Source organism: Vulpes vulpes, chromosome 2 (genome assembly GCF_048418805.1).
Source record: "Vulpes vulpes isolate BD-2025 chromosome 2, VulVul3, whole genome shotgun sequence".
NCBI classification, from domain to species: domain Eukaryota; kingdom Metazoa; phylum Chordata; class Mammalia; order Carnivora; family Canidae; genus Vulpes; species Vulpes vulpes.
The window spans coordinates 57,958,508-57,985,369 of record NC_132781.1 but is presented as its reverse complement, the minus strand read 5'-3'; the positions used below and the strand labels follow the sequence as shown (position 1 = coordinate 57,985,369).

Sequence of the window (26,862 nt, the reverse complement as noted above, 5' to 3'; positions counted from 1 at the left end):
GGACTGTGTAAACAAGATGGTTTATGCTGGGCACTTGCTTTCCTTCTCGGAGAATGGCATGTCAGTATGTGCTCAGCATGGAGCCTGTTTGGGTTTCTCTCTCCCTCTCCCTCTGACTGTCTCCCCCTAACTCTCTCTCTGTAAAATAAATACATAAATTAAAAAAAAAGAATGTGTACTTGCGGCGCCTGGGTGGCTTACTTAGTTGGTTAAGCATCCAGCTCTTTTTTGTTTATTAAGATTTTATTTATTTATTCATGAGACACACACACACACACACACACACACACAGAGAGAGAGAGAGAGAGAGAGAGAGAGGCAGAGACACAGACAGAGGGAGAAGCAGGCTCCATGCAGGGAGCCTGACGTGGGACTCAATCCCAGGTCTCCAGGATCAGGCCCTGGACTGAAGGTGGTGCTAAACTGCTGAGTCACCTGGGCTGCCCAGCATCCAACTCTTGTATTTGGCTCAGGTCATGATCTCAGGGTTCTAGGATCAAGCCCTGAGTAGGGTTCTGCAAATACTCAGTGGGGAGTCTGCTTGAGGATTCTTTCCTTCTCTCCTCCCCCCTTGCTCTCAAATAAATAAATAAATAAATAAATAAATAAATAAATAAATTTACTTGAGAGAGAGAAAGCATAAGCAGAAGGGGAGCTGTATAGGGAGAGGGAGAAGCAGGCTCCCCACTGAGTAGGGAGCCTCATGTGGGGCTTGATCCCAGGACCCCAGGATCATGCCCTGAGTCAAAGGCAGACACACAAGAAACTGAGCCATATAGGCATCCGTAAATAAATAAAAAATGAAGAAGAATGGGTAGTAAATTTTATTAGATTTTACAAAATGACCCCTGAGTTAAGCATGTGATTTTTCTTATTTATCCTATTGGCATAGTATACAATATTGATTGATTTTTCACAAAATTCATGTACAATTCAGATAAATTTTGTTAGATTATCCTATTAATCTATTTGCTAGTTTTTTTTCCAATCTATAATTGATAAACTAATCTGGGGTAGGGTTTTCTTTCATGTGTTATTTGTGTCTTGAAACAGTCATTATCATAATAATTTCTATCATTTACTGAGTGCTAATGCTACTTTTCAGGGATTATCCTAGGCTTCATAGATCCTAACTTATAATTTTTTTTTAAAGATTTTACTTATTTATTCATGAGAGACGCAGAGAGAGAGAGGCACAGACACACGCAGAGGGAGAAGCAGGCTCTATTCAGGGAACCTGACATGGGACTTGATCCCGGGTCTCCAGGACCACACCCTGGGCTGAAGGTGGCACTAAACCGCTGAGCCATCCAGGCTGCCCCCCTAACTTGTAATCTTAACAATACCATAAAATCTATTTTACAGAGAAAGAAAAAGAGGCACAGGAAAGACCAAGAACATGCTTAAGACTATATAAGGATCTTGTGACCTAACTGATCTATTGAATGGATAGTTCTCATCATCATTGCCTTGGACTTGTGTATTTTATTCTAAAAGTTTAAAAGTATTTACTGGTAAACTCCAAAGGGCTAGCCTTTCTTGTGAGGAGTGGGAAGAGATAATTCTGATCATTTCCCTCTATTTCGTACCCTATGATTGGGTTTTTCTGATTTCCTTCTTATAGCCATTAGATATTTTCTCCCAGAAAGTTATCTATTTAACCGATACTTTAAAACACCTTTACAACTTTAAAACAGTACACATTATTCTTTTTAAGGATCTCTTTTCTTGGGATCCCTGGGTGGCGCAGCGGTTTGGCGCCTGCCTTTGGCCCAGGGCGCGATCCTGGAGACCCGGGATTGAGTCCCACATCAGGCTCCCGGTGCATGGAGCCTGCTTCTCCCTCCGCCTGTGTCTCTGCCTCTCTCTCTCTCTCTGTGACTATCATAAATAAATTAAAAAAAAAAAAAAGGATCTCTTTTCTTCAACAAATACTGCTTGAATATACTGACTGCTGTTCTAGGTGCTAGGAATATAGCAGTAAACAAAACAGATTTAAAAAGAAAAACACAAAACCTGTTTCTCTGGAGCCGGCATTTAGATGGGGTGGAGGTGGCAGGTAGAGACCCACAGTAAACAAAAAAGTTATGTAATATCACGGAAGGTGACCAGTGCTATATATGGAAAGACAGCATAGAGTATGATTAGTAGCACAGATTTTATAATCAGATTGTTTAAATCCCAACTCAGCCACCTACTAGTTAGTTGTGTGTATGACCTTGGGCAAATTACTTAACCTTTCTATCCCTTGGTTTTCTTATTAGTAAAATGGGAATAATAAAAGTAACACGTTTGGTTGCTGAGAATTAAATGTGTTAGTATTTCTAAAGTGCTTAAAATAGTGTATGACACTACATAGAAGCTAAATGTCATGATAATCAAGAAAAAATAAAGAGAGGGGGAGAAAGAACGCAGGGGAGGAATATGATTTTAAATAGGGCAATTAGGGAAGACCCTATTGAGAAGCTTCAACTTTTCAAACACCTGAAGAACAATGTGGGTGTCTTTGGAAGAGGATTCAAGACAGGGGGAAGAGACACAAAGATCCTAAGCAGCAGACTGCCATGTGTGTTAGAGGAACAGCAAGGTCAATGTGGTTGAAGAGAACTGAGTGATATGGTGTCTGGCAAGAGAAAAGATCAGAGATGCTTCTGAGAGTAGGAAGAGGTATGTGAAGGCAGATAATATGAAGTCTTCACTTTGACTAAGAGGAGCCTCTGGAGATTCTGAGTAAAGAAGTGACATGATCTGATTTACAGGAATACTCTAGGGGATCAAGGGCAGAAGGCAGGAAGCTGCTACAGTAATTCAGGGGAGAGACACTGGTGGCATCGGCCAGGGTGAGGGCAGTGGAGGTGGTAAAATTCTGGATATATCAGTCACAGCCAAGAGGACAGCCTGACATGGATGTGGGTGTGAGGGAAAGAGGAGGCAAGTAATGAAACCAAGGATCTGGGCTAGGAGCAACTATAAAAGTGCATAGTCATTAACTGCTCTGGGGAAAGCTAGAGGGGTAAGAGGTCCAGAGACTGTGTCTTGGGCATGTGAAATTTGAGATCTCTCTTAAAATTACCAATCAGAGAGATGGAGTAGGTAGATTATATTCAAGTCTGCAGTAACAGAGAAAGGTCTGGGCTGGAGACAGGTTTGGAAATGGTCAACATAGTGATTGTAATTAAAGTCATGAAACTGAATAAGGGCATCAAGGGAGTGAGTTGTGGCTGGAAAAAACAGAAGCCAGGGCCACTCCAATGACAGGAAGTCACAGAGACATGGAAACAGCATGGAAGAAACAGAGGAAATAAGCTGACTCCAGACCTCTTTTGCTCTTTTGAGGCAAACAAGCTGAATTTAGGTTTTAAAGATTTTATGCAGAGAAGAGGACACAAGTGAGAGCTCAGAGTCTGCTTCAGATGGGAGTCTGATAGGAAACCAGTGTTGATAAATTAGAGTCCCAAAGGGCTACAGCTTCGTGTAAGGATGAACCAAAACTTTTCACCTTCCTTCCCCCATGAGCACTTCTCAAGAGGCCTGCAAGGAAAATGTTTTCAGTATACTGAACAGAGCAGAGACAAACAGGTGCCTATATACCTGAGGATTGTAATTATCACCTACCCCCCTTGCATTTTTTTTTTAAAGATTTTATTTATTTGTTCATGAGAGACACAGAGAGGCAGAGACATAGGCAGGGGAGAAGCAGGCTCCCTACAGGGAGCATGATGTGGGACTCAATCTTGGAGTTCTGGGATCACACCCTGAACCAAAGGCAGACGCTGAATCAGTGAGCCACCCAGGTGCCCCCATTCTTGCATGCTTGCAGCCCAAATTCATACTGTGTAGGTAACCCTAAAAACATGGTCCCAAGATGGTAATGTCTCTAGGTGTCTAGCCAGAGCAGATACATAATTTCTCTGAATGAAAGTATCTTCATTCTAGGGCTCAGTGAATTTCCCACAAATAGTTTCGAGGATGAAGAGAAGAAATTTGTCAAAGGTCATCAGGCATTCAAGAATACAAAAATATGGGCAGCTCTGGTGGCTCAGCAGTTTAGTGCCTCCTTCAACCGAGGGCGTGATCCTGGAGACTGGGGATCAAGTCCCACATCAGGCTCCCTGCATGGAGCCTGCTTCTTCCTCTGCCTGTGTCTCTGCCTCTCTCTCTGTGTCTCTCATGAATAAATAAATAGAATCTTAAAAAAAAAAAAAGAATACAAAAATACCAAAGGGTGTCTTCCAGCAGCAAAAGTAGATTTTAGGTATAAGAATTATCAGATAGATAATAAATAATAAAATGAGTATCCTTATTAAGTTGAGAGAAAAAAAGAACAAACTTGAAAAAAGAAAAGAGGAAATTATAAAAAGGGTAATGGGTTATTTTAAAAAGAACCAAATAGAACTTCTAGAAATAAAACCCAATCAATATAAAACTCAACAGATGGGTTTAAAAGCAAATTAATCATAGTTAAAGAAAGAATTTGTGAACTGAACGATCAGAACAAATTATCCAAATCTCAACCAAATACACAAAAAAGTAAGAAAATGTAGAAGAGAAGTCAAGAGATATGCAAGACACAGTGAGAATGCTGTGCTAATAAATACACACATATAGGGATGCCTGGGTGGCTCAGTGGTTGAGCACCTGCCTTCAGCCCAGGGCGTGATCCTGGAGTTCCAGGATCGAGTCCGACGTCAGGCTCCCTGCATGGAGCCTGCTTCTCTCTTTGCCTATGTCTCTGCATCTCTTTCTTTCTGTGTCTCTCATGAATAAATAAAATCTTAAAAATATATATATACACATATAATTAGTTCCAGAAGGGAATGAGAGAGAAGCCGGGTACAGCCAATATTTGTAGAGATAATGGTTGAGAACTTCCCAGCAATTATGAAAAAAATCCAATGTACCTATTAAAAAAAATCCAACAAATCACAATAGGTTAAATATAAAGAAACAAAATGTAGACATATCACAGTGTAAGTACAGAACACCAAAAATAAAAGAGATAGAGAGAGAGAGAGAGTCTTTCAAAGAAGAAAAAAAGAAAAGGAATGAGCGCAGATGACTGGTAGAAGAGCTCTAAGATGTTCTGCTTAGGAAGGAAGGTGAATGGACTGTGGCAATCTGCAGCCATCAATCAAATACTTTAGGATGGGGCTGTTTACACAAAAATCACTGCTGTGACAAATGCATTAAGTCAAGTTCAGTGGCAGAGATCCAGCTCTGTCACAAATATTTAAATACTCAAAGGATTTTCTTCTTCCAAAGAAAAGAAAGCAGAACTAAAAGATATGTTGCCCAAAATGGCTGAGGCATTTATTTTACCCCCACTAGTACTACATAACTACAGATAAAGACCCTTCAACTTGCCCATTCCCTAATGACAATTTGAGAGCCAAAGTGTGGGCCATAGAGTGTTATACAGATCTTGGTATTTCAATCATTCATTCTCCTCTGAAATGAGGCTCAGACTAGCATGCAAAACCCCTCTTTTGCTTATCATGGAGAGAGCATGGGCATTGGAATAAGAAAGGCGGCTAGAATCAATTAGGCAAAATACTTAACCTCCATAGGCAAAGTTTCCTCATCTACAAAATAAAGATAATAGTGCATATCTTCATTTAATCATCGAACATATATTACTAAGAATATTTTAAGCGTAAGGCAATGAAGACATAAAGATACATGTATATACAAACATAAACACACATACCAACTTTAGGAAAAACAAAGAAAGCATGGTGTTGATTGTCAGATCCTTACATTCCAAGCAGAATAGTTGAGTCTGTTCTGGTGATTATGACCAGACTGTGAAGAAAGACCTGAAGATACTGACATCAGAGATTACCCAGCTAAGTGTTCCAGCTAAATCATCACATGAGCATCTCAGTGTAACAAGCCCTATCCACAACCTCAGAGATTCCGATCATTGTGCTAGCTTCCATTCTTAAATCTGAGCAAACAAGCAAACATTATGATACCCTGAGTTAAGTCTCTAACGTGAAATATATAGACAAAACCAAAGAGAAACAAATCAACATAGAAAAAAAAGATACCATACGGGGAGGATTTTCAAAGGTAAGAGAAGAGATTTCAACCAAGATAAAAACTAAGATGATTATGTCTGTGTACGCACATATACCTTTTTTTTTAATTTTTTAAATTTTTATTTATTTATGATAGTCACAGAGAGAGAGAGAGAGAGAGGCAGAGACACAGGCAGAGGGAGAAGCAGGCTCCATGCACTGGGAGCCCGACGTGGGATTCGATCCCAGGTCTCCAGGATCCCACCCTAGGCCAAAGGCAGGCAGGCGCTATACCGCTGCACCACCCAGGGTTCCCACATATATCTTATATATATATATATATACACACACACACAGACATACACAAATCTTATGAAAGAAACCTCCAGAAAGTAAAAGAAATCTCACAGGTTAGAAGATAAAGGCAATGTAATTTCCTCAAGAGCAAAAAGGAGAAGGAAAATAAAGGACCAGAAAATCAGGAGTCCAATATAGGAGTGACAGGAAGTCCCTGGGATAGAATAGAGGAGATGTGGAGAGGAAGTCAATGGAACAACTCAAGAAGACAGGTGGAGTTTCCATGTTGCAAGGACTCATGAAGTACACACCAAACAGCACGAAAAAGTAAACTGGGGAATCTTGTTTAAGAAACTGAAAAACACTGGGGCTCAATATATATATATGTTTCCTGAATTTCCAGACACTGAAAACAGGTCACATAAAAGAATCCAAGATGAGAATGCTTTTCTACTTCTTAGGAAATACTGGAGGCTAGAAAGTAATACAACAAACCTTTCCTAATTCTGAGAGGAAATAATTTCTAACCTCTACCAAAACCATCATTCAACCATGGGTGTAAATTAAAGAACAACTAAAGGAGTGCAAGATCTCAACTATTTTACCTACTGTTCACCCTTTCTAGGAAGCTGCTCATGGAGATGCTGCACCAAAATGAGAGAGTAAATGAAATGAGAGTCCAAGACGAAGACATGGGATTTGAGAAACAGAAAAGATGAAGACTTCCCAGGATAATAAAGAAATGAGGTTCTGGGATGAGGGATCTGCAGAGGGCACCAGTTCAGAGGTATTGGGGGGTGGGGGCCGGGATCCGGCACGAAGACAAAATTAAGAGACAGATGCATCCGAACAACCTAAAAGAGGATGTAGGTGGCTGATGAGCAGATTGGGGCTGAATGAGTGTGACATTCAGACAAATACAAGGAACAATGTTACATAATTATTTGTTCCAGGAAAAGCAGGAAGTTGCACAGGAAAGAAAAAGTTTATATGGCTTAGTTGTTAAATGCATTTTCTACTTGTCATAATATAAGGACTAAGTATTCAGTGAATCAAAATCATGATAGAAGTTGAGGTAGAAGGTATAGCTGTGAGCTGGGGATAGGAAGAGGAAAGAGCTGAATTTGTCTTCCAGATTGGGATATCAGGACATAATGCCAAAAACTGGCAAATTAAGAAATATCAACATGAGCATGTTATTTAGACAAATGATGGTTAAATACCCAAATCATCAGCTACGAAAGATGTAACTGGTGGCCCCTGGAAGAAGGCAAATGGGGACAGGGCAGGAGAGCAGGAACTGCCATTTTTGGTAACACATGGGTAACTTGCTGACTCAGGGGTCCCCACCTTGACACAGACTAGAATTGCACCGACACCCAGGACCCACCAAGTCAACTGACGCAGAATCACAGGAGTTGGGGTCCAGGGACAGATGGTTTTGAGAAAGACTTGAATGTTTTTGATACACAGAAAGAGTTGAGTACTACAGCTTTAAACTATATGCATGAGTTATTCCCATAAAAATAAAGAAACAATATTTAAATAAAGAAATATACATGAAATGTTGGTATCTATATGAAGAAATATCAGCCCACATGTTCAGGAAACATTTATAGTAAAGTTGGCACTCAAGAAATAATACATCAGTCACAGAGTTCTTTTTCATTAGAAATGTGCAAAATGGTAATTTAAGACTTTTCACATATGCTTTGTTGGAAAAGTAAATATCAGACACTTTCATTATGTTAACACAGAGAAATGCATACTAGATTTAGAGGCACTGCATAGTACTAATTTTCAAAAAGACCAAATTGGTCTGTGCCATGCTCTGATTTCCAGATAAGTATGTTCTGGACAATTTAATTTTTAAAAGGAGTGATATGGCATGGGCCATCAAAAGCAAACAAATGAAACTTTCTATTAGTGCACTGTTATCCTGGGTGTCAGAATATTGAAATTTTCAATTAAATCACAATATATTGTTAGGTAAATACATTTCCAGTTATGCACAATGGTGTTTTTAAAAATCAGTGTGCAGTACTCATTCTCTATCCAAACAGCACTTTAGAAATAGCAGGCACATACAATGAATGATATTCCTGAGATTATAAAAAGTGATATCAAATATTATCCAATCAAATGGAGAGAAATTAATAGACTGCTAAAATACTCTAAATGCATGCTAGATCATATTCAGTAATACACTTGACCTGGCACATCAACATACTCTGTTACATTAAACTGTAGCAAATGATTCATTTTCATTGATATCAAGGCACAGAATGCTTCTTTTGAATTTTGTGAAGATACAAAATACTGGACTCTTCTGATTTTATAGGTTTAAATAAGTTAGCAAATAAAGCTTTTCTTTCCTTCAGCAACTTCCCACCCCCTCAAAAAGATTAAAAGCAAAAACACAGACACGATTTAAGAAAGCATATAGTAATTTTCCTAAAATCAAAAGTTGTAATGTCAAACCTGACAAAAGTGGGTAGCAGGATATATGCTGAAAAATTTAAAATAGGATGGATGCTCTTGAAATTTCAGACACTAACTCTAAAAAGTGAAACTAAACGTAAGAATTAGATGGAAAACATATGCTTGGGGTCATCTCTTGGTTAGCAGACATTTATTTCCGTTGTTCTCCTGAAATAAATCTAATATTTGCTTCTCCATCTAATTACATGAACACCCACAACAGAAATAGTTTTAATTGGCAGATCTGTGTTCATAGCATATTTTTGAACATATCGTTAACTAATGAAATATTGTAACCACATATAAATATTCTGTTTTCATTTTCCTGTAAATTAGTTTGAATTCTAATATCCAATTTTAAAGTGTTTCGCTATGGGTAGTTTTTACATAGTCATTAAAAAACACTGCTTCTATAGCAAAATATAAAACAAAGGCTTTTACTTTAAAACCCTGTTACTTATTTCAGCAATCAGGGCCATCTTTTCTTACTTACTGTCACAAAATTAAAAAAAAAAAATCTAAAACCATTTATGTTGATATTCAGATTGTAACAGTGTAAGATGGGATAGAGAATTCATTCAAACTCCAGCCGTTCAGGTGTAAAAGAGGAAAGGGTTGAAAACTAGAAAATAAAATTTGCCTATATACTCCTACCTCTATAAAAGAAAATTACTCTGGGTTATATAACAAAAATAAACCTCCCACCAGAGATCTTGGAAATCTTGAATTTTTTTTTTTCTGCAGAAGAATTTATAATTTTCCACTGAGTGTCCATTCATTCGTTTTCTTCTTGTCTCTATTCATAGCACCAGATCCTGACTAGCATGCACAACCTCAAAAGAAAAGAAACACTAAATACAAACTGAGTAAAATTTTTAAAAGATAAAGCAAAATAAAAAGGCTTGTGTTAAGACTGCTTACCTCGAGGTGGTGCCATAATGTCTAACACGCACAATGGTGCTCGGAGAACTTACCTTGTATGCAACGCTGTTGGATGAATCCACAATAATAAACAGGGGCTTCCTTGTGAAAGGGTAGAGGTCTCCGGGATGAAGGCTGGGGAAACAATAATGGTAATGATGATTAACTGTGCAACTACTGGCCAAGTCTTAGAAATCTTACTCCTCAGTATGGTCTGCCCAGATCTCATCATCATAGCACTGAGCAGAAAACAAAGATTAATGCAACCAAAGACAAAATATGTCTATCTTGACTGGGATAGATAAGTTAGCAGTTTTAGCTAGGAAAATATTCAGAGCAAATTATTATTCAGGAATATTCAAGATGAAGAGAAGTCTACAGATTTAAAGATGGACCAAACATACAATAGAAAAACATAAGTCAGCACATAGGTGCGTCTTTAGAATCTAAAAACTCTAAGAAAATGTTCTGAAAATACGATGAGAGAACACAACCAGATTTGTACTGCAGTAAATCTTTTAAAATCTTGATCTATTTTAAAGATTTTTATTTATTTTTTTTTAATTTTTAAAAAAGATTTTATTTATTTATTCATGAGACACAGAGAGAAAGAGGCAGAGACATAGGCAGAGGGAGAAGCAGGCTCCCTGTAGGGAGCTCGATACAGGATTCAATCCTAGGACCCCCGGGATCACACCCTGAGGCAAAGGCAGACGCTCAACCACTGAGCCACCCAGGCGTCCCAAAGATTTTAATATGTCAAGCTACAACTTAATATTACAGATACTAAGTAGGGGATCCCCTTTTACTATTTATTATGCTTCCTCTGTACATTTGCATCAGAATCTGCTGGGGTGCTTATTAAACATATAGATTCCCTGGCCCAAGAAAGACCCACTGGACCCAAAATCCAGTAACATACATTTGAGAGCCACTGCTTAAAAAGGTCACAGTTTTAGTGGGCATCCTCTCTTTCCCATGGTTTACCGGACAACGTATGTATAAAAATATTAATGTAAATATATAAAATGATGTGTCAATAAGCAACTTCATCAAACATCAGTATCTTTCAGATATAATTTTCTTGAATATAAATCATTTACGACCAAGGTCAATGACAGTACCAATATATGGCTTGGAGAACTGTTAGTTATTATACACATAATTTGAAATATCTCCCTCTCTGCCTTTCTTTCCTCATTCTTTAATATGAACAGTTAACATTTTTGGGAATCCCTGGGTGGCGCAGCGGTTTGGTGCCTGCCTTTGGCCCAGGGCGCGATTCTGGAGACCTGGGATCGAATCCCACGTCGGGCTGCCGGTGCATGGAGCCTGCTTCTCCCTCTGCCTGTGTCTCTGCCTCACTGTGTGTGACTATCATAAATAAATAAAAATTTTTTTAAAAAAACACATTTTTGTATAAAGTGCTATCAGAAATGCAGTTTGAGATAAGTCCAGTCCCCTTTATAACCAGATGGTGATCCCTCAGCTAGAGAGAGATTGTAGAGCCAATAATGGTCCAAGCAGTGAATGTGTTGTATTTAGGAAAAGAGCAAACTTACACAGATGAAATTTACTTGAAATCATACAATTAAGTTCACTTATACTATATCAAACCAAAAGAACCTTCTATTAAAAAGCTTGTATTGATGTTAACATGTATCACGTCCTGACATATTATTTATGTATATATGTACAGTCTTTCAACTTGTAATTCTGCTCACTGACATATCCCCAATGATTGAATAGTGCCTGACATATAATACTCAGTGAAAATTTAAAAAATAAACACCAGTCAAAAATTCTAATTTCCTAGGACAGTCAGAGACAAAAATATTACTGGAATCCAAATAAGGGTTATTAATGGTAGTCTGAGGGAATATTTCCAGTACTAGAAAAAAAACTCCCCATTTTAGTTAATATTTTCTAAGACAGAACTAGAATTTTTTTTTTTTAATTTTTATTTATTTATGATAGTCACAGAGAGAGAGAGAGGCAGAGACACAGGCAGAGGGAGAAGCAGGCTCCATGCACCGGGAGCCCGATGTGGGATTCGATCCCGGGTCTCCAGGATGGCGCCCTGGGCCAAAGGCAGGCGCCAAACCGCTGCGCCACCCAGGGATCCCAGAACTAGAATTTTTATAACAGGGAGAGACACCGGAATACATACCAGTGCATTTCCTTGTGGGACTGATTTCGTTTGTGGATGGCATCTCCATTTATAATATCCCGATTACTATTAGTAAGTACCCCTCCAAAATCATAAGGACCTATAAAAACAAAGGGAAGAATTGTAGACTTCAGTTGGAGAATAACACTGATCTGACACTCAAATACAAAGGTCTTATACGAGTCTCTCGATACAAACGGAAGACAATAACAAAACATTTTAATCATTTTAAAATTTAACATTTTAGTTTAATGCGGTATTTAAATGATTTCAGCATGTTGCCTGTTTCAACATTCAAAAAAATCATTTAAGTATTCATCAGTTCTTCAAACAGAATATAATGAGAAACAAAACAAGAATCTACTACACCCCATTTTTCTGGATGCAGAAAAGGGATGGAGGTCTGGGAAGTTCAAAATGATCTTTACATTTCAAGCAAAGTTAAATCTCACATTCAACCAAATTATCTAAGTAAGAAAGTTGCAGAATGAAGTCCTAATAATTTCTTAAATATAATTTTAAGTGAGCCACTAATTATAAAATTTGAGAAAATTTTGAATGGGTTTTGAAAATTGTCATTGATAAAAACTTCATTTAAAGAAAAGAAATGCCAAATTTCAGTGTGTGATAAAAATCTGTTATTGTCATTAATTATGTCAGCCACTGTAGTTCCAGTTTTGAAGTTAGCCTTTCCTATGGTCACATTGGTTAGCTGAACTCTTGTCTAAATGGAACAGTAACTGTGGGATGTTAGGAATCATCTCTCTCAAAGGACCATTTAGTTAGTACTTACTGTACTCTGAAACAGTAAAATAAGAGGTCAATATATTAAATAGGGGCCCAGTTTCTAGCACATGTTATAAAACATGGAAATAATCATTTATAAATAAAACTTACTAACTTCATTACAAAAAATTTAAAGCAGTATTTATGATTGTGTCACTTTCAACACTGTCATATCTTATCCTGTAAGATCACTGCCATGAAAAGACTCTGAGATTTATTTTGTTTTGTTTTCATTTTAACACAAAAAGAATCTATACGTCATGCAAGGAAGATGGCAGGGACATGCATTGTATAAAGGAATGCAAATTTCAACAAACAGATGAAGAGGAAAATGTTAAGGATGTTAAGAAAAAAATTTTTTTGTCCAAAGATTTAATTGCCTAATTTACATCCAAGTTACTCATCTATTCTGACAATTTCATATATTCTGGACTCATATATTCTGGATAGTTTTAAGTTTTGACTCTGAAACAGCATCCCATTATTCTTCAGGTTGAATCCATAAAAAACAAAAAAGGACAGAAAACAAAATCATGAGGACTTGAACTTTCACAGTTATAAAAGTGCACTAATTTCTACAAAGACTTTCAGCCACAATGAAGCCACTGACCAGACTCCCTGATGTCCTAAAGGCCCAGAAAAACTCAATGATGTGAAGTAGAACATTAGGCATGGTTTTTCCATATATATTTAAATAATATATATGTGCCTTTGGCAGACTTGATAGTGAGGCATGCATTTAGTATGCAAATTTGCTGATGATCTGTGGACTTCAAAGTATAATATTTCAACAAATGAAATAGACTGGGGTATCCACAAGATTGTCAATTCAACAAAGAGACCAGGTTTCAATTTGGAAGCCTCTTTGGAAAGCTTGGGATGGTCTGTGGGCTATGGGCCGTGGTCTTGTAGAAAATAAAGAGAATTCAAGCCCTGCTCACGACAGGGAGCATTCCTTTATTGTACCTTCACTATCAGAACGACCTGTGGGGAAAACACCAGTGGCTGACAGGTAAATCAGAAGCACACTATTGGCAGGCAGCTCCTGAAATTAAAGAAAATCACATATACAAAACAACAAACAGTTTTATTTAAAGTTCCTGATATTTTAAAGTTGTAGGGACAAAAAGAACCTAATTCAATATATTACTGTCTTCTCCAAGAGAACCACCACTCTTACAGGTTCCAACTTATAACTGCTTACACAACAAAGAGACATTATGAATCTATACTATTACCAAAGTTTTGAAGATATTATTTCAAAAACCTCATCAGTTAGAGAATGTTCTCTGCAAACCCTGAAATGGAGAAGTAAGGATTCTGACTATAGATCTAAAGGACAAAGTCCTGCTTGTGGCTTTCTCTACATAAATGCTGGGAGGAATTTTCTACTTTTCATAATTCTTTCAGATGACCACAAGACTCCACAGAGCTCCCTGAACATATAACATGCCTGTGCAATCTGACTGTTATACCTAAAGTAGTTTAGTAATAAAAACCTGGAGAAAGAAGAATGATAATTAATCACTATTCTCATTAATGGTAAGGAGCAGTTATAACATTGTAAGCAATTTCCATTCCAAAATAGCTGTGATCAGATATTCTGAATGCAGTTTTCAATTTCATATTTTATCTAAATTCTTGATTCAAAGATTCAAAGAAAAGAATGACTCTCAGATTCTATTTAGAGCACATTTTCCCCACATAATAAAAATTATCAGATCATATATACCTTAAAAGATGCTGCTAAGAATGTGTATAGTTGACTGAAGGTTGGTTTGTAGAGCAGATATTTGTGGGGGTTTTCTCGTCTGGTAGGTTTATCAGCTGATTCCTATATTATACACAGAAAACAAGACACATACAAGCTGTATTTCACAGATGAATTATCAATGGCTGTTTTTACTATCCTCTTCATCAAATAGCTTTTTAAAAATTCCATGTTACTTTTATTGTGCTTATCTCTCTTGTGTTTCATCAAGAGAATTCTTTATTCACATGTGTAGCATTTGTTGTATAATAGCATTCCATGAGGAGCAGAAGCAGGAACAGTGTTACCAAAATCGCAAATGTAGAGAGAAGATCACCTGCATTCCTGGTTTATTCATCTGGGAAGCTAGATTCATTGGCTCCCTTTCCAGGGCTTGTAACATCCGGAACATGTCCACAGTTAGTTCGCTAAACTTAACCTGGAAGACCAAAGAAAACAAACCTCCCCATTAATGCAGTACACAGACTTAGTCTCTGACTGTAATATTACCCCTGACACTCATGTGTATTTAATGACATTAATTTACCCCCCTAGTGTTTTATTAGAAAAACTTCCAAAGATAGACAATTAATTGTATGGTAATACTCAATACTCATCATCTAGATCCTATACCATTAACATTTTCTGTATACAGCTTTATCTGTATTTCTCTACCTATTTTTATTTCTGTCAATCCATCAACTTCCTCAGGTATTTTTAAAAACATGAAAAGTAGTCATCTTAACAAAAAGACCTATATTAGGTCCTTCAAAACATGCTAACTTTTGGCAAAACAGCCTAATGGAACAGGCTATGGCCTATATTTCAGAACCTCTTCAATACATTTTCTCTATCTGATATTAAAGCTGCATCCTTTTCCATTATGAATAATACTTCTATAGAACTTCAGGTAGGCAGTGTCTTGTTTTTTTTTTTAATTTTTTAAAATTTTATTTTATTATTATTTTAAAAAGATTTTATTTATTTATTTGAGAAAAGGAGAGGGAGAGAGAGAGAGGGAGAAAGAGCATAAGCAGGGGGAGTGGCAAAGGGAGAAGAAGCAGACTTCCCACTGAGCAAGGAGCCTGATGTGGGGCTCAATCCCAGGACCCCAGGATCATGACCTGAGCTAAAGGCAGACACTTAACCCATTGAGCCATCCAGACACCCTAAAATTTTTTATTAAATCTTTAATCCAAATCACCTATTTCACTCATCCTATCATTCTCTCCCTTGGAAACCATCAGTTTGTTCTCTATAGTTAAGAGTCTGTTTCTTGGTTTGCCTCTCTCTTTTTTTCCCTATGTTCATTTGCTTTATTTCTTAAATTCTATATATAAGTGAAATTGTATGGTATTTGTTCTTCTCTGACTTACTTTGCCTAGCATCATGCTCTCTAGTTCTTTCCATGTTGTTGCAAATGGCAAGATTTCATTTCTTTTTATGGCTGAATAATATTCCATTTATACACACACAGATGCACACACACACCCTCTTCTTTATCCATTCATCTATTAATGGAAACTTGGGCTGCTTCCACAGTTTGCCTATTCCAAATAATGCTACAATAAACATAGGGGTGCATGTATCCCTTTGAATACGTGTTCTTGTATTTTAGGGGTAAATACCCAGTAGGGCAATTACTAGATCATAGGGTAGTTCTAGATTTTTAACTTTTTGAGGAACCTCCATACTGTTTTCCACAGTGGCTGCCTAAGTTTGCATTCCTACTGTGTAAGAGGGCTCCTTTTTCTCTACATCCTCACCAACATTTGTTGTTTCTTGTGTTTTTTATTTTATTCTGACTGATGTGTGAGGATATCTCATTTTGGTTTTGATTTACATTTTCCTGATGATGAGTGATGCTGAGAATCTTTCCATGTGTCTGTTGGCTATCTGTATGTCTCCCCTGGAGATTTGTCTGTTCGTGTCTTCTGCTCATAAGCAAGCAGTGTTTTAATTTAAATTAATTTTGCAAATTAATGGCTTTAAAAGCCAAAATTGGAGAAGTACTAGAAAAAGTTATGAACAATAACAACAAAAAAAAGTTGTGAGGGAAGGATCTAAAATTAAAACTTGTGTAAATAATGCATATAGAAAAATGTATTCACTGGACACTTTAAATCCTTATCATCATGGAAATATTCTGTCATGAAAAAAATTTGATATTTGCTGTGACAATATACTTAAAAATAATTCTTCCTCCCTTTTACCTGACTGTAAAATATACAGATTTTTTAAATTATAAAGAAGAAAACAGGGGCCCCTGGGTGGCTGTCAGTTAAGCCTTCAACTCTTGATTTCAGCTCAGATTTGATTATGGGGTTGTGGGACTGTGCCATGTGTGGGGCTCTGCACTCAGTAGGGAGTCTGCTGGAGACTCTCTCCTCTCTCTCTGCCCCTTCCCTGCTCACATACATGCACTCTCTCTCCCCCAAAATAAATAAATAAATCTTAAAAAATTTTTAAATAAAGCAAAGCTTGGGGCACCTGGGTGGCTCAGTCAGTCAAGCATCTGCCTTCAGCTCAAGTCACGATCCCATAGTCCTGGAATCAAGCCCAACACTGGGCTCCCTGCTCTGCAGAGAGCCTGCTTCTCCCCCACCCTCTGCCACTCTTATGCTCTCTCTCCTTCATAAATAAATAAATAAATAAATAAATAAATAAATAAATAAAATCTTTTTTTTTTTTAAAGCAAAGCTTTAAAAAAAGAAATCACCTATAACTCTGTTATTCAGAGATAAACCTTTTATGATATTGGTAAATTTCTTCCTAGTCTTTTTGCCTATACATATATGTATATAGCGATGTTAACATATATGAAATAATTTGGTTTATATAGCTCAATAACAAGTTTATTTTCACTTCCCATATCACAAATATATCTTCCTCTGCAATTAAAAATTCTTTCTAAACTTGTAAATATCTGTAATATAATCCATATGGACATGGCATAATTGAATTAACCATTTCCTCACAAATGGATTTAGGATATTTATAAGGAAATAATCATTCTCTAATAATAATCTGTAATTCTGCAATAAAAACCATTATTTTTCAAAGTGAATTTTAAGTATAATTCCTTCACAATTCTTTACCTGGTTATTACAATTACCAATAATGAGTGCATCAGCCAGAGACAATTGTCCCACAATCATGCCCTGTTCCAGCAATGGGGCTCCTGTTTCAGCAAGACGATTAGATGTGATCACAATGGTATTATCATCATTTAATACCATCACGGGGTCCGCCTGGAGAAAAAAGGAGTAAGTAGTTGATGGCTACAACAAAAGTTAATATAATAAATTATTCCTTCTTCTTGACTTATACACACAATAAAAACGTATACCACATATGCATTTACTGATCCATAATTATGACAATCTATCTTGTCAAAAGCTGACCTCAATGAAAGCTGCTACTTCTTGAAGCACCAGGTTCCATTCCACTTGATCTTCTGTATTAAAGCGGTGAGTATAATCTTCAATTTCATCTGACAATTCCTGATTTTAAAATATCACAAGGAAAATGATTACAGGAAAAAAAACATAAAAATAGATTGCTATGTTGCACCATATTCTTGACAGAAATTGATATAGTTAAGAAGCTTGATTATTATCAACATATAGCCTCACTTATAGCCAAAAACAAAGAAGAAAACTTTTATTTTGCTTTAAAATAAAAGACTCCAGAATAATACACATCAGTAAGATCTTCATAGAGAAACAGAGTGACTCATACTTACTCAATGCTACACCAGCACTTAATTTAAGAGAAGATTTCTAAAGGTAAAGCCCCAAATTTTTAACACCTAAAAAAAATGAAGACTATCTAGATGATTTTCTTTGGATTTATATCATACTGTGTTTTGGGAACAGCCATAGTAACTAGAGGTGGAGGAAGACAGAAGAGGACTTGTCAAAACTAGCATGTTCTACCTGAGTACCAAAAATTAGGAATGACCGACTACAGAGTGCAACCAGAATGGGGTGTGCAATATTGAGTGATTCCCAAGTGTGGTTAACTCCTGATTACCTGAGTTAATGGAGGACAGTGACGTAGACATAGTAAAAGGATGGAAAAATCAAAATTCATTCACAATACCTTTGTAAAACATTGTATGCTTACTCTTGACTTAACCTTTCAATAATTTTCTCTTAAACTAAATATTTTAACTTTTGTTTTCATTTCCCAACAATCTATTGATGGGTGGTGAAAGTAAAACATACTTAAGGGACAAAAGCAAGGAATTAAGAGAACTGTCTCTGGCTAGTGTGTATCTAAAATATGAAGACTGCAGGAAAATCCTTTTAGCATTACGCTTGTCCAAAGTTACTGTACTTTGAATATTGTAATGATTTACATATATGAAAATTATTCCCTGAATATATTTAAAAAACAAAATTATCCATATACAACTACAAATTAGAATTTTAGTAATTTTAAAGCACACTTACTTTCACCAAATCCTTCACAACATCCATTTTGTTGAGCAGAAGACAAACTACAATAAATCTTGCATAGTATCGTAGCTTCTTAACAACCAGCTCAGGTCTACAGCAGATAAATGGGAAGTTACTCATTAGACTAAAAAAGAAAACATGTTCTTTGATTTTTCTATCTTTCTGGAAGCTTTTAAACTCTTTAGATCCTATTTTGCACAGTTACAACTATTTCTGCATATAACCTGTAGTAGCATTTAAACACATTTCTTAAACATTCCTTGTGGTCATTCACTGAACAAGTACCCATTGAGAACTTAGATGCAACAGGCACCCTGCTGAGTGCTAGAAAAATGATTAAAACAAACAATTACAGACATGGCCCCTTCTTCACGGATCTCAGAGACAGGACGCTACCTAAAATTCAGTGGAAACAGATAAACACTTAAAACACAGCGGAATAAATACAACAGGAGAAATAAAGGATGCTATTTGAGCCCACAGAGAAGGCTTCCTAGAGAGAATGATATTCAAGGTAAGATGATAAAGAGTAAAAGACAACAGGCAGGAAAATACGAGGTGAAAAAAGTTCTGGGAAGAACGTTCTCTGTTTCGAAATCTTATTTTCTGATATTAATATAATCAAACCAGTCTTCTTATGCTTACTTTGTAAGCCGTATCTTTTTCTGTCCCTCTATTTCCAGTACATGTGTCTTTTCATATTAACTAATGTTGTTAGGTAATATATAGTTAGCTTTTTTATCCACGTTGATAATCTCTGCCTCACAGACTCAGGAACTTGGACCATTTACATTTTATCTGATTGCTGCTTTGGCTGAGTTTGTATCTCCCACTGTGCTGGTTGTTTTCTACTTCCCCTTTCTGTGTTTGTGTTTTCTAGGACTCCTTTCTTGTTTTCTTTTCAGTTAATCAACTATGTTTTAGCTTTCTCTTTTTTGTATCCTCTGTCAGTTTCTTACTTGTAACTCTTCCTTACTATTCTTTTAGTGGTTGCTATGAGTGACTTATCCCAGGATATTTACAATCAATATTGCACCTCTCTCTTCACACCTGACCATCTATACTCATTCCTTATCAACCCAAACCCAATATTTCCAAATTCCACAGCCTTCATTACAATTGTAATAATCTTATGATGATACATTCTGTATATGTTTGATAATAAAATTTTTTAAAATCCCTCTTTGGCCCATGAGTTATTGAGAAATGTGTCTACTAATTGATAAATTTATTGATTTTTTTTTAAACTATGTTGTCGTTCTTAATTTTTAATGGCATTGCACCACAGTTAGACATCATACACTTGAAAATAATCGAAACCTGTTTTTTTTTATCTTTTTTTTTTGTAGATTTATTTATTTATTCATGATAGACATGGGGGGGGGGCAGAGACACAGGAGGAGGGAGAAGCAGGCTCCATGGCAGGAGCCCGACATGGGACTCGATCCCGGGACTCCAGGATTGCACCCTGGGCCAAAGGCAGGCACTAAACCGCTGAGCCACCCAGGGATCCCCCTCTAAACCTGTTTTGCATCAGGTGTAAATCAATTTCACAAAATTTTCATATAAGCTTGAAAATTATGTGTATTTGCTTAATGTTGTAGGCAGTTTTAAGCATATTAGAACAATTTTTTTTTAAGATTTTATTTATTTATTCATGAAAGACACAAAGAGTGAGAGAGAGGCAGACACAGGCAGAGGGAGAAGCAGGCTCCACGCAGGGAGCCTGACGTGGGACTCAATCCCGGGACCCCAGGATCACACCCTGGGCTGAAGGCGTCGCTAAACCGCTGAGCCACCTGGGCTGCCCTAGAACAAGTTTTTAATTGTTACTCAAATCTCATTTTTTCCCCTCTTTGATATGTAAATGACTAAATGTGGTATATTAAAAATCTTCTTGTATAATGGATCATTTTTTATCAATTCCTCCCAGAAAATATGCCACTTTTTTCTTTATTATAATGTATAAGCAAGCGCATATACAACAAGTTTAGAATTTTTTATTTTGAGTTGTTCCTTTTACTATTAAGAAGTAAACCTCTAACCTTAATAATACCCTCTGCTGAGGCACCTGGGTGGCTCAGTCAGTTAGGAATTTGCCTTTGGCTTGGGTCATGATCTCAGGGTCCTAGGATAGAACCTGAGTTGGGCTCCTTGCTCAGCGGGGAGTCTGCTTCTCTCTTTCCCTCTGCCCCTCCCCGTGCTCATGTGCAAGCACTCTCTCTGAAATAAACAAATATATCTTTTAAAAAAAATAACAATACTCTCTGCCTTAAATATAGTGGCTTTTCTTCACCTTGGTATCTATTTTTTCTCTGTGTCTCTTGTATCTTTGGAGGATCTCTTATAAACACTGTATTTCTGGATTTTCCTTTTTAAAAGGCATACTGATTGGGGCACCTGGGTGGCTCAAGTCACGATCCTTAGGTCCTAGGACTGAGCCCCAAGTCAGGCTCCCTGATCAGCAGTCTCCCTCTCTATGTGCCTCTCCTCTCGCTCAAATAAATAAAATCTTAAAAAAAAAAAAAAGAAGACATATTGACAATCTCTGACTTTTATTAGGAAGTTTAGATCACTTTCACTTACTATGGTTACCAATATGCTTGGACTTATTTTTACTTTAGTTTTTTGTGCTAATTACTAATTATATTTTACTTTAGTATACATTCTTTTCCTACCTTTTATTGTAATGATCATACATCATAATTTTATTATTCACTTTCCTCTTTTACCTGTTTTGAAGTTATACATTTTCTTTAGGTTCTTTAAAAATATTTTTCTTAATATTTTAATAAACAAAAATATTTTGTTTAAGTTTCTTCTGAACAATAAATGGATCTTATTGGTATGGCTTAATTCTTTACTGTCTCCTTTCATGTTATTGTTGTCCAGAATTTGGCCCCATTTTATCTGGATAACCTCAATTAGCCATTATTACAATGATTACTGTCTTATGAAGTCTGTGATTCTTTCAGAAACAGAGGGATAACTTTTTTCCCTTGTATATCACCCCTTCCTTTCAGTTTTAATTTTCCTTTTTCTGAAGAAATCCACAGTAGTTCTTTTATATCACCAAAACTGACCACCCTTTTACAAGGTTGTCACAGCACTGGTCACAGGGTTAATGACCCAAGGATTTCCCTTACTTTGTTAACAGCTAAGCTGTCCATTTAAAAGGATGGTTGATTTTTTTATCCAGCATCTCTAGGTAGTTTGGAGACTATTTTTGATTATCTAGCCTGCCACATTGTCAGAATTGGAATTCAAAATAGGAGGAAAATTTGTAGCAGGATGATGTCAATTCATAGTTGAAACAGTAATAAGACAATTCCTTGAATTTTTTGAATAAAAATAAAATAGATTCTGTGAATCTATATCATAGATTATACAACTATGTAACACAGATCACAAGAACACATACTGAACCAGGGATTGACCAATTTTTGCAAATGGCCAGTAAGTAAATGTTTTAGGTTTTGTAGGCACATATGGTGTTTGCAGTGTATTTATCTTTTCTTTTTTCATAGCACTTTAAAAGTATAAAAAGGATTCTAAGCTACCAGACAGTTCAAAAACAGGCATGCCAATCCCTTTATTAAATATACAGAAGTAGGTGGATGTATTCCATTGCAGAAACCACTTGTGTCGAACTGCAGCAAAGTACAGATAAATAAGTCAGTGCTATCCACTCATACACACAAGAGGCTATCCCAGCCAGGCCTGAAAACCTGAACAGCCCATAGCCCACTGTCTGACAACATATCAAACTATAGAAAAAAAAAAAAAAAGATCCCATGAACCACACTAGAAAGGTCCACAAGTCCTCCCTATAAACAGTACTACTAGGAAGTGCCAAGGTCCACAAGTTTAGATTCATGTTTCCCAAGATAAAAAACTTCCATACTGTCAACACTACAACTGACATCATGATTCCCCTGACAAGTTCTTCTGGCACTCTGAACTGTAGCTTTGTCTACTAGGCCCCCTACTTCTAAGACACCAACTCTGCACATTTGCCTGAGAAACTGTTTTCCCAGGTGGCTGACTGTAACTTGGCCCCAAACTCTGAGTACTCAGAAACTTCATCTTCTCTACATCTAACTCTGACTAGGTTCAGCCTCAGCCACTTGCAACAGTTAGGGTTTGTGGCTCCCAGGACAAATAATGATGTGGCAACGTCTCCTCTACGAAATAGGATGGGCCCATGGAATGAGACATTTTGAGAGTTGTATATGCTTAGTGACAGGCAGTCACTTTTGGTGATGGCTGGAATATACCATTCTTTTTGGCTTTAATACAGTCCTTAGGAAAAAAAAAAAAAATACAGTCCTTAGGTACTGGGACACTGCAAAGAGAACTTGCCCCTTTGAGATTTTTGCAACTGTGAAATTGCACAAAACTCTCTTACTTAATCAACCAGCTGTTCATTTCATTTTATTTCTTATTTAAATTCAATTTAGTTAACATATAGTATATTATTAATTTCAGGGGTAGAATTTAGTGATTTATTAGTTGCATGTAACACCCATCACGTGCCCTCCTGAATGCTCATCAATCAGTTACCGATATCCCCTCCCGCAACCCTCAATTTGTTTCCTATCATTAAGAGTCTCTATGGTTTGTCTCCCTCTGTTTACATTTTATTTTATTAATACAATAGAATATTCCTCAACCATCAAAAAGAATGAAATCTTGCCATTTCCAATGAGATGACTGAAACTAGAGAGTATTAGGCTAAACCAGCTGTTCATTTTAGCAGCTGTCACCATTTGCTACCTTGACTGTCTCCCTGCCCTGAGCAAACTAAGAAACAACCTACCAACCTACCAACAGAACAGAAGTCCTTCCTAAAGTAAAGGGAAGGAGGTCAAGGTTTCACACGAGGGATTGTCCTTTCATTCTAATCTAGTAGCCTAAGGCAAGAGACTCGGTCATCCTGGTTCCAAATAATCCTACTTCTGTTCATCTGCCCTGCTCTAGGAGGCAGCACAGGAAAACCATTCATATGGTTTGCTATTTGCTATTAGGACAGAAAAGGTTTTTAATAAATGAAATTGTTGGGTTTTAAGCTAAGGGGCCCTAGGCCAATTTCTCTTTAAGTGAATTAGAAAACGCAGAAGAGTGAATTAGATAAGGTATTTCATTATTGCTTTAAAAGTTCTTTCCTTTGAGGGCGGGACGGAGGGGAAAAAAAAAGAAAAAATAAATAAAAAATAAAAAGTTCTTTCCTTCTATGTATTTTCATACTGAAAAGATATTACATAGACCTTTTGCCTATTTTTAGAAATAAAATTTATCTTACCAAGAATTCAAATTGTACAATACGAATGCAAAAAAAAGGGTGGAGGGGTATTCCTGAGGAAATATATCCGTAGTGGAAATATGTGAAGCAAACCGTGAGAAAATCTGAAGGAGAGGTAAGTGGTGGAACTTCTGATGGAAGAATGAAGCATGGTGATGACTTTGGGGGAAAATGGAGAATGCAGTATCTGCATGCCCTGCTTGTACCAACCCAACTCCTCTGGACAAGCCTGAATAAGATCTGCTAGGGAATGAAGAGGATTTACAAGAGTGGGGCTTTCCCAAAAATATCGCTGTTTAGCCGGAAAGCTTATGTTAGCCAACCACAAAGTATTCTCTAGAAAAATACGTTAAAATTATGTTCTTGTCTACTGCTAAAAGAATATAATCTTTTCACTATACAACAACTGTGAGTTCTGCTTCCAGCAGTAGAGAGAACATTCAGATCTTCTATGCCTGAGCTTTCTCTTCTAATGATTCCTGGAATACTAGGACAAAGATTCTCCAGCAGAACCCTGATTTCTTTAGCAATTCCATTTTAACCTGGAATTAATGACATCACAGTTTAATTGTGCCCCAAATATGTCTGTAACTCCCATGAGAAGATAATCCTCTGAAAGGAAAAGACACCACCCGCACACCTTTTTCTTTTCTTTTTCTTCTCCCACCCAGTATCTACACCACACTGCCAGATATATTAGTAAATACTCAACAGATTACCACTGGAAATGAATGAATCTATGTAATTTTTTTTTTTTTTACAGTGGAGCTACACAATTGTAACATATCTGGTTTATAGAAGACAATGTAAACAGCATTAGCAGGCTATTCTTCAGTCCCATCAACAGGTTCTGAATGTATATGAATTCAAATTACACAGGCTAAAACAAATCTAGAATAAAGACTATCAGCTAAGCCTCACTTTGGAGCTCTTTTCTATTAAATTTTGTGGGACCCCATATAAGAAATGATCAACCCCTTCTTTGTGTTCTGACTCCACCAGGTATTGTGACATCTGTTATAATATCTATAACATTTATTGCTTTTAACATTTGCATACACCTATTTATGTATTTAACAATACATCTTTATGCTTAAGAAGGACTAGTACACTGTAAGGCACTCAATAAAGCCCATTTAAATAAATGTGCGCTTCTTTGCATAACTTCCACACAGACTAAAAATTCTTAAGTGTTTTACCTCCTTTTTTCTAAAAACAACAGTAGGTGCATACCTGTCCTCTTTATTGACTTGAGAATAATATGATCTCTGTCTGATTGCAGAATAGAAGGAGAAAGCCTCATTCAGATAGCTGGTCTCAGATGTGCGTAGGCTATGAAAAAAAAATTTTTTTTTCAATTTAAATTTGATAGCATCTCAAAATCTTCATGATGAATACCTGTTTCCTGTTTCATTCTTTCTCTATTCCTCTACACAAGGGGATAAGAACGACTATCATAAATCTGAATCAGCAAAGCAATAATCCTAATACCCTTACAATGTGTAAAAATAATGACAATGTAAAAAAACAAAAAAACCTCACCACTGCTCCCAAGCCTTTTTTGATGACAATCCAAAGTCTATGTTGTTTTCATTTTTTGAAGGGATTCTCCAAACAGCATTCCACCCAGTTACATCTTTCTACCAGACCTTTCATGACCTTCCCCAAATCCATATAGTCACTTGTCCTTAGGCTCATTTCTTCAGTTTTTTTCTCATAGGACTCAGAAATGGACTAATCCATAGTAATCTTCAGAGGATGCTGATGAATCTGGTTCTCTGCTTAACATTTCTAGTTTTACAAGGAACTTAAGAAAATATTCTACCTTTCAGAGTGATTTTAATGGAGGAATGTTGGACTGTGAGCCAAAAGATAGGAAGAGGAAGAAATTCTGTATGGTCCAAGCTTTTTATGGTATACCTGATATTACTCTATGAGATTTAGATTCCTAAAGGGAGTTCTCTTCTTTCCTTGACTCATCACTAAAGATCTTATCAAAATTATCTTTATCCACTTCATAAAACCTTTTAGATATATCCTACAAATAGAAGTATTCCCCCAAAAAACACTCATTCAAACATATAAGTTATGATATATAAAGATTTAAGTGAAGTCGTTAATAACTATAAATTCATTTAGTATTTATGATTTATCTAAAACCAAGATCATAATCATTTCAGTTATAAATAAGCCTGCCCAAATGAACTGTTTGAAAGGTAAACCATTGAAGCAAATAATGTTACTTGGATTACGGAAGATCATTTCATAATACTGTTTTGATCACTATAATCTGGGGTCATTTATATCTCTTTAGTTTTCCCTCCTACCAAGTATAGTATGCACACTTCTGCGTGTTTAAATCAAGACAACGCTTTATTTTTTCCATATGTAATTCACTTACTAATAATGGTAGTATAGCTGCCCAATCTTAGAAGCAATCTCCCCTATTTGCCACCGCTTCAAGCCATACCGATTATCCAAGACTTGTCTGTTTTACACAGGAGATAAAAAAAATAGAAATAAGAGACTATAAATTCCAAAAATAATCAAATCTGTATATTTAATAGGATAAAATACCACCCAATTCACCATGAAATTCTGAATTCAAGAATTCAAATTCATGAATTTTTATGAGATTTCAACATCATTCAATTAAATTCAAAAAACATGTA

The 26,862-nt window shown here is 36.5% G+C and overlaps 1 protein-coding gene across 5 annotated transcripts in view; it reads right to left on the bottom strand.

Annotated features, from left to right (window-relative positions):
* SCAI (suppressor of cancer cell invasion) overlaps positions 1–26,862 on the bottom strand; it is a 154,278-nt gene that overhangs the window by 20,566 nt on the left and 106,850 nt on the right. For all 5 annotated transcript variants that reach the window (XR_011999849.1, XR_011999851.1, XR_011999850.1 and 2 more), the window contains 10 exons: positions 26,592–26,678; positions 25,424–25,522; positions 18,883–18,979; positions 17,830–17,928; positions 17,524–17,676; positions 14,763–14,864; positions 14,408–14,509; positions 13,642–13,720; positions 11,890–11,989; positions 9,773–9,854 (listed from right to left, as the gene is read on the bottom strand). Coding sequence is in view for 2 of the 5 variants with exons in the window: in XM_026009290.2 (XP_025865075.1) it covers positions 9,773–9,854; positions 11,890–11,989; positions 13,642–13,720; positions 14,408–14,509; positions 14,763–14,864; positions 17,524–17,676; positions 17,830–17,928; positions 18,883–18,979; positions 25,424–25,522; positions 26,592–26,678 (1,000 nt within the window). In the remaining 3 variants the exon portion in view is untranslated. The remainder of the gene's footprint in view (positions 1–9,772; positions 9,855–11,889; positions 11,990–13,641; positions 13,721–14,407; positions 14,510–14,762; positions 14,865–17,523; positions 17,677–17,829; positions 17,929–18,882; positions 18,980–25,423; positions 25,523–26,591; positions 26,679–26,862) is intronic.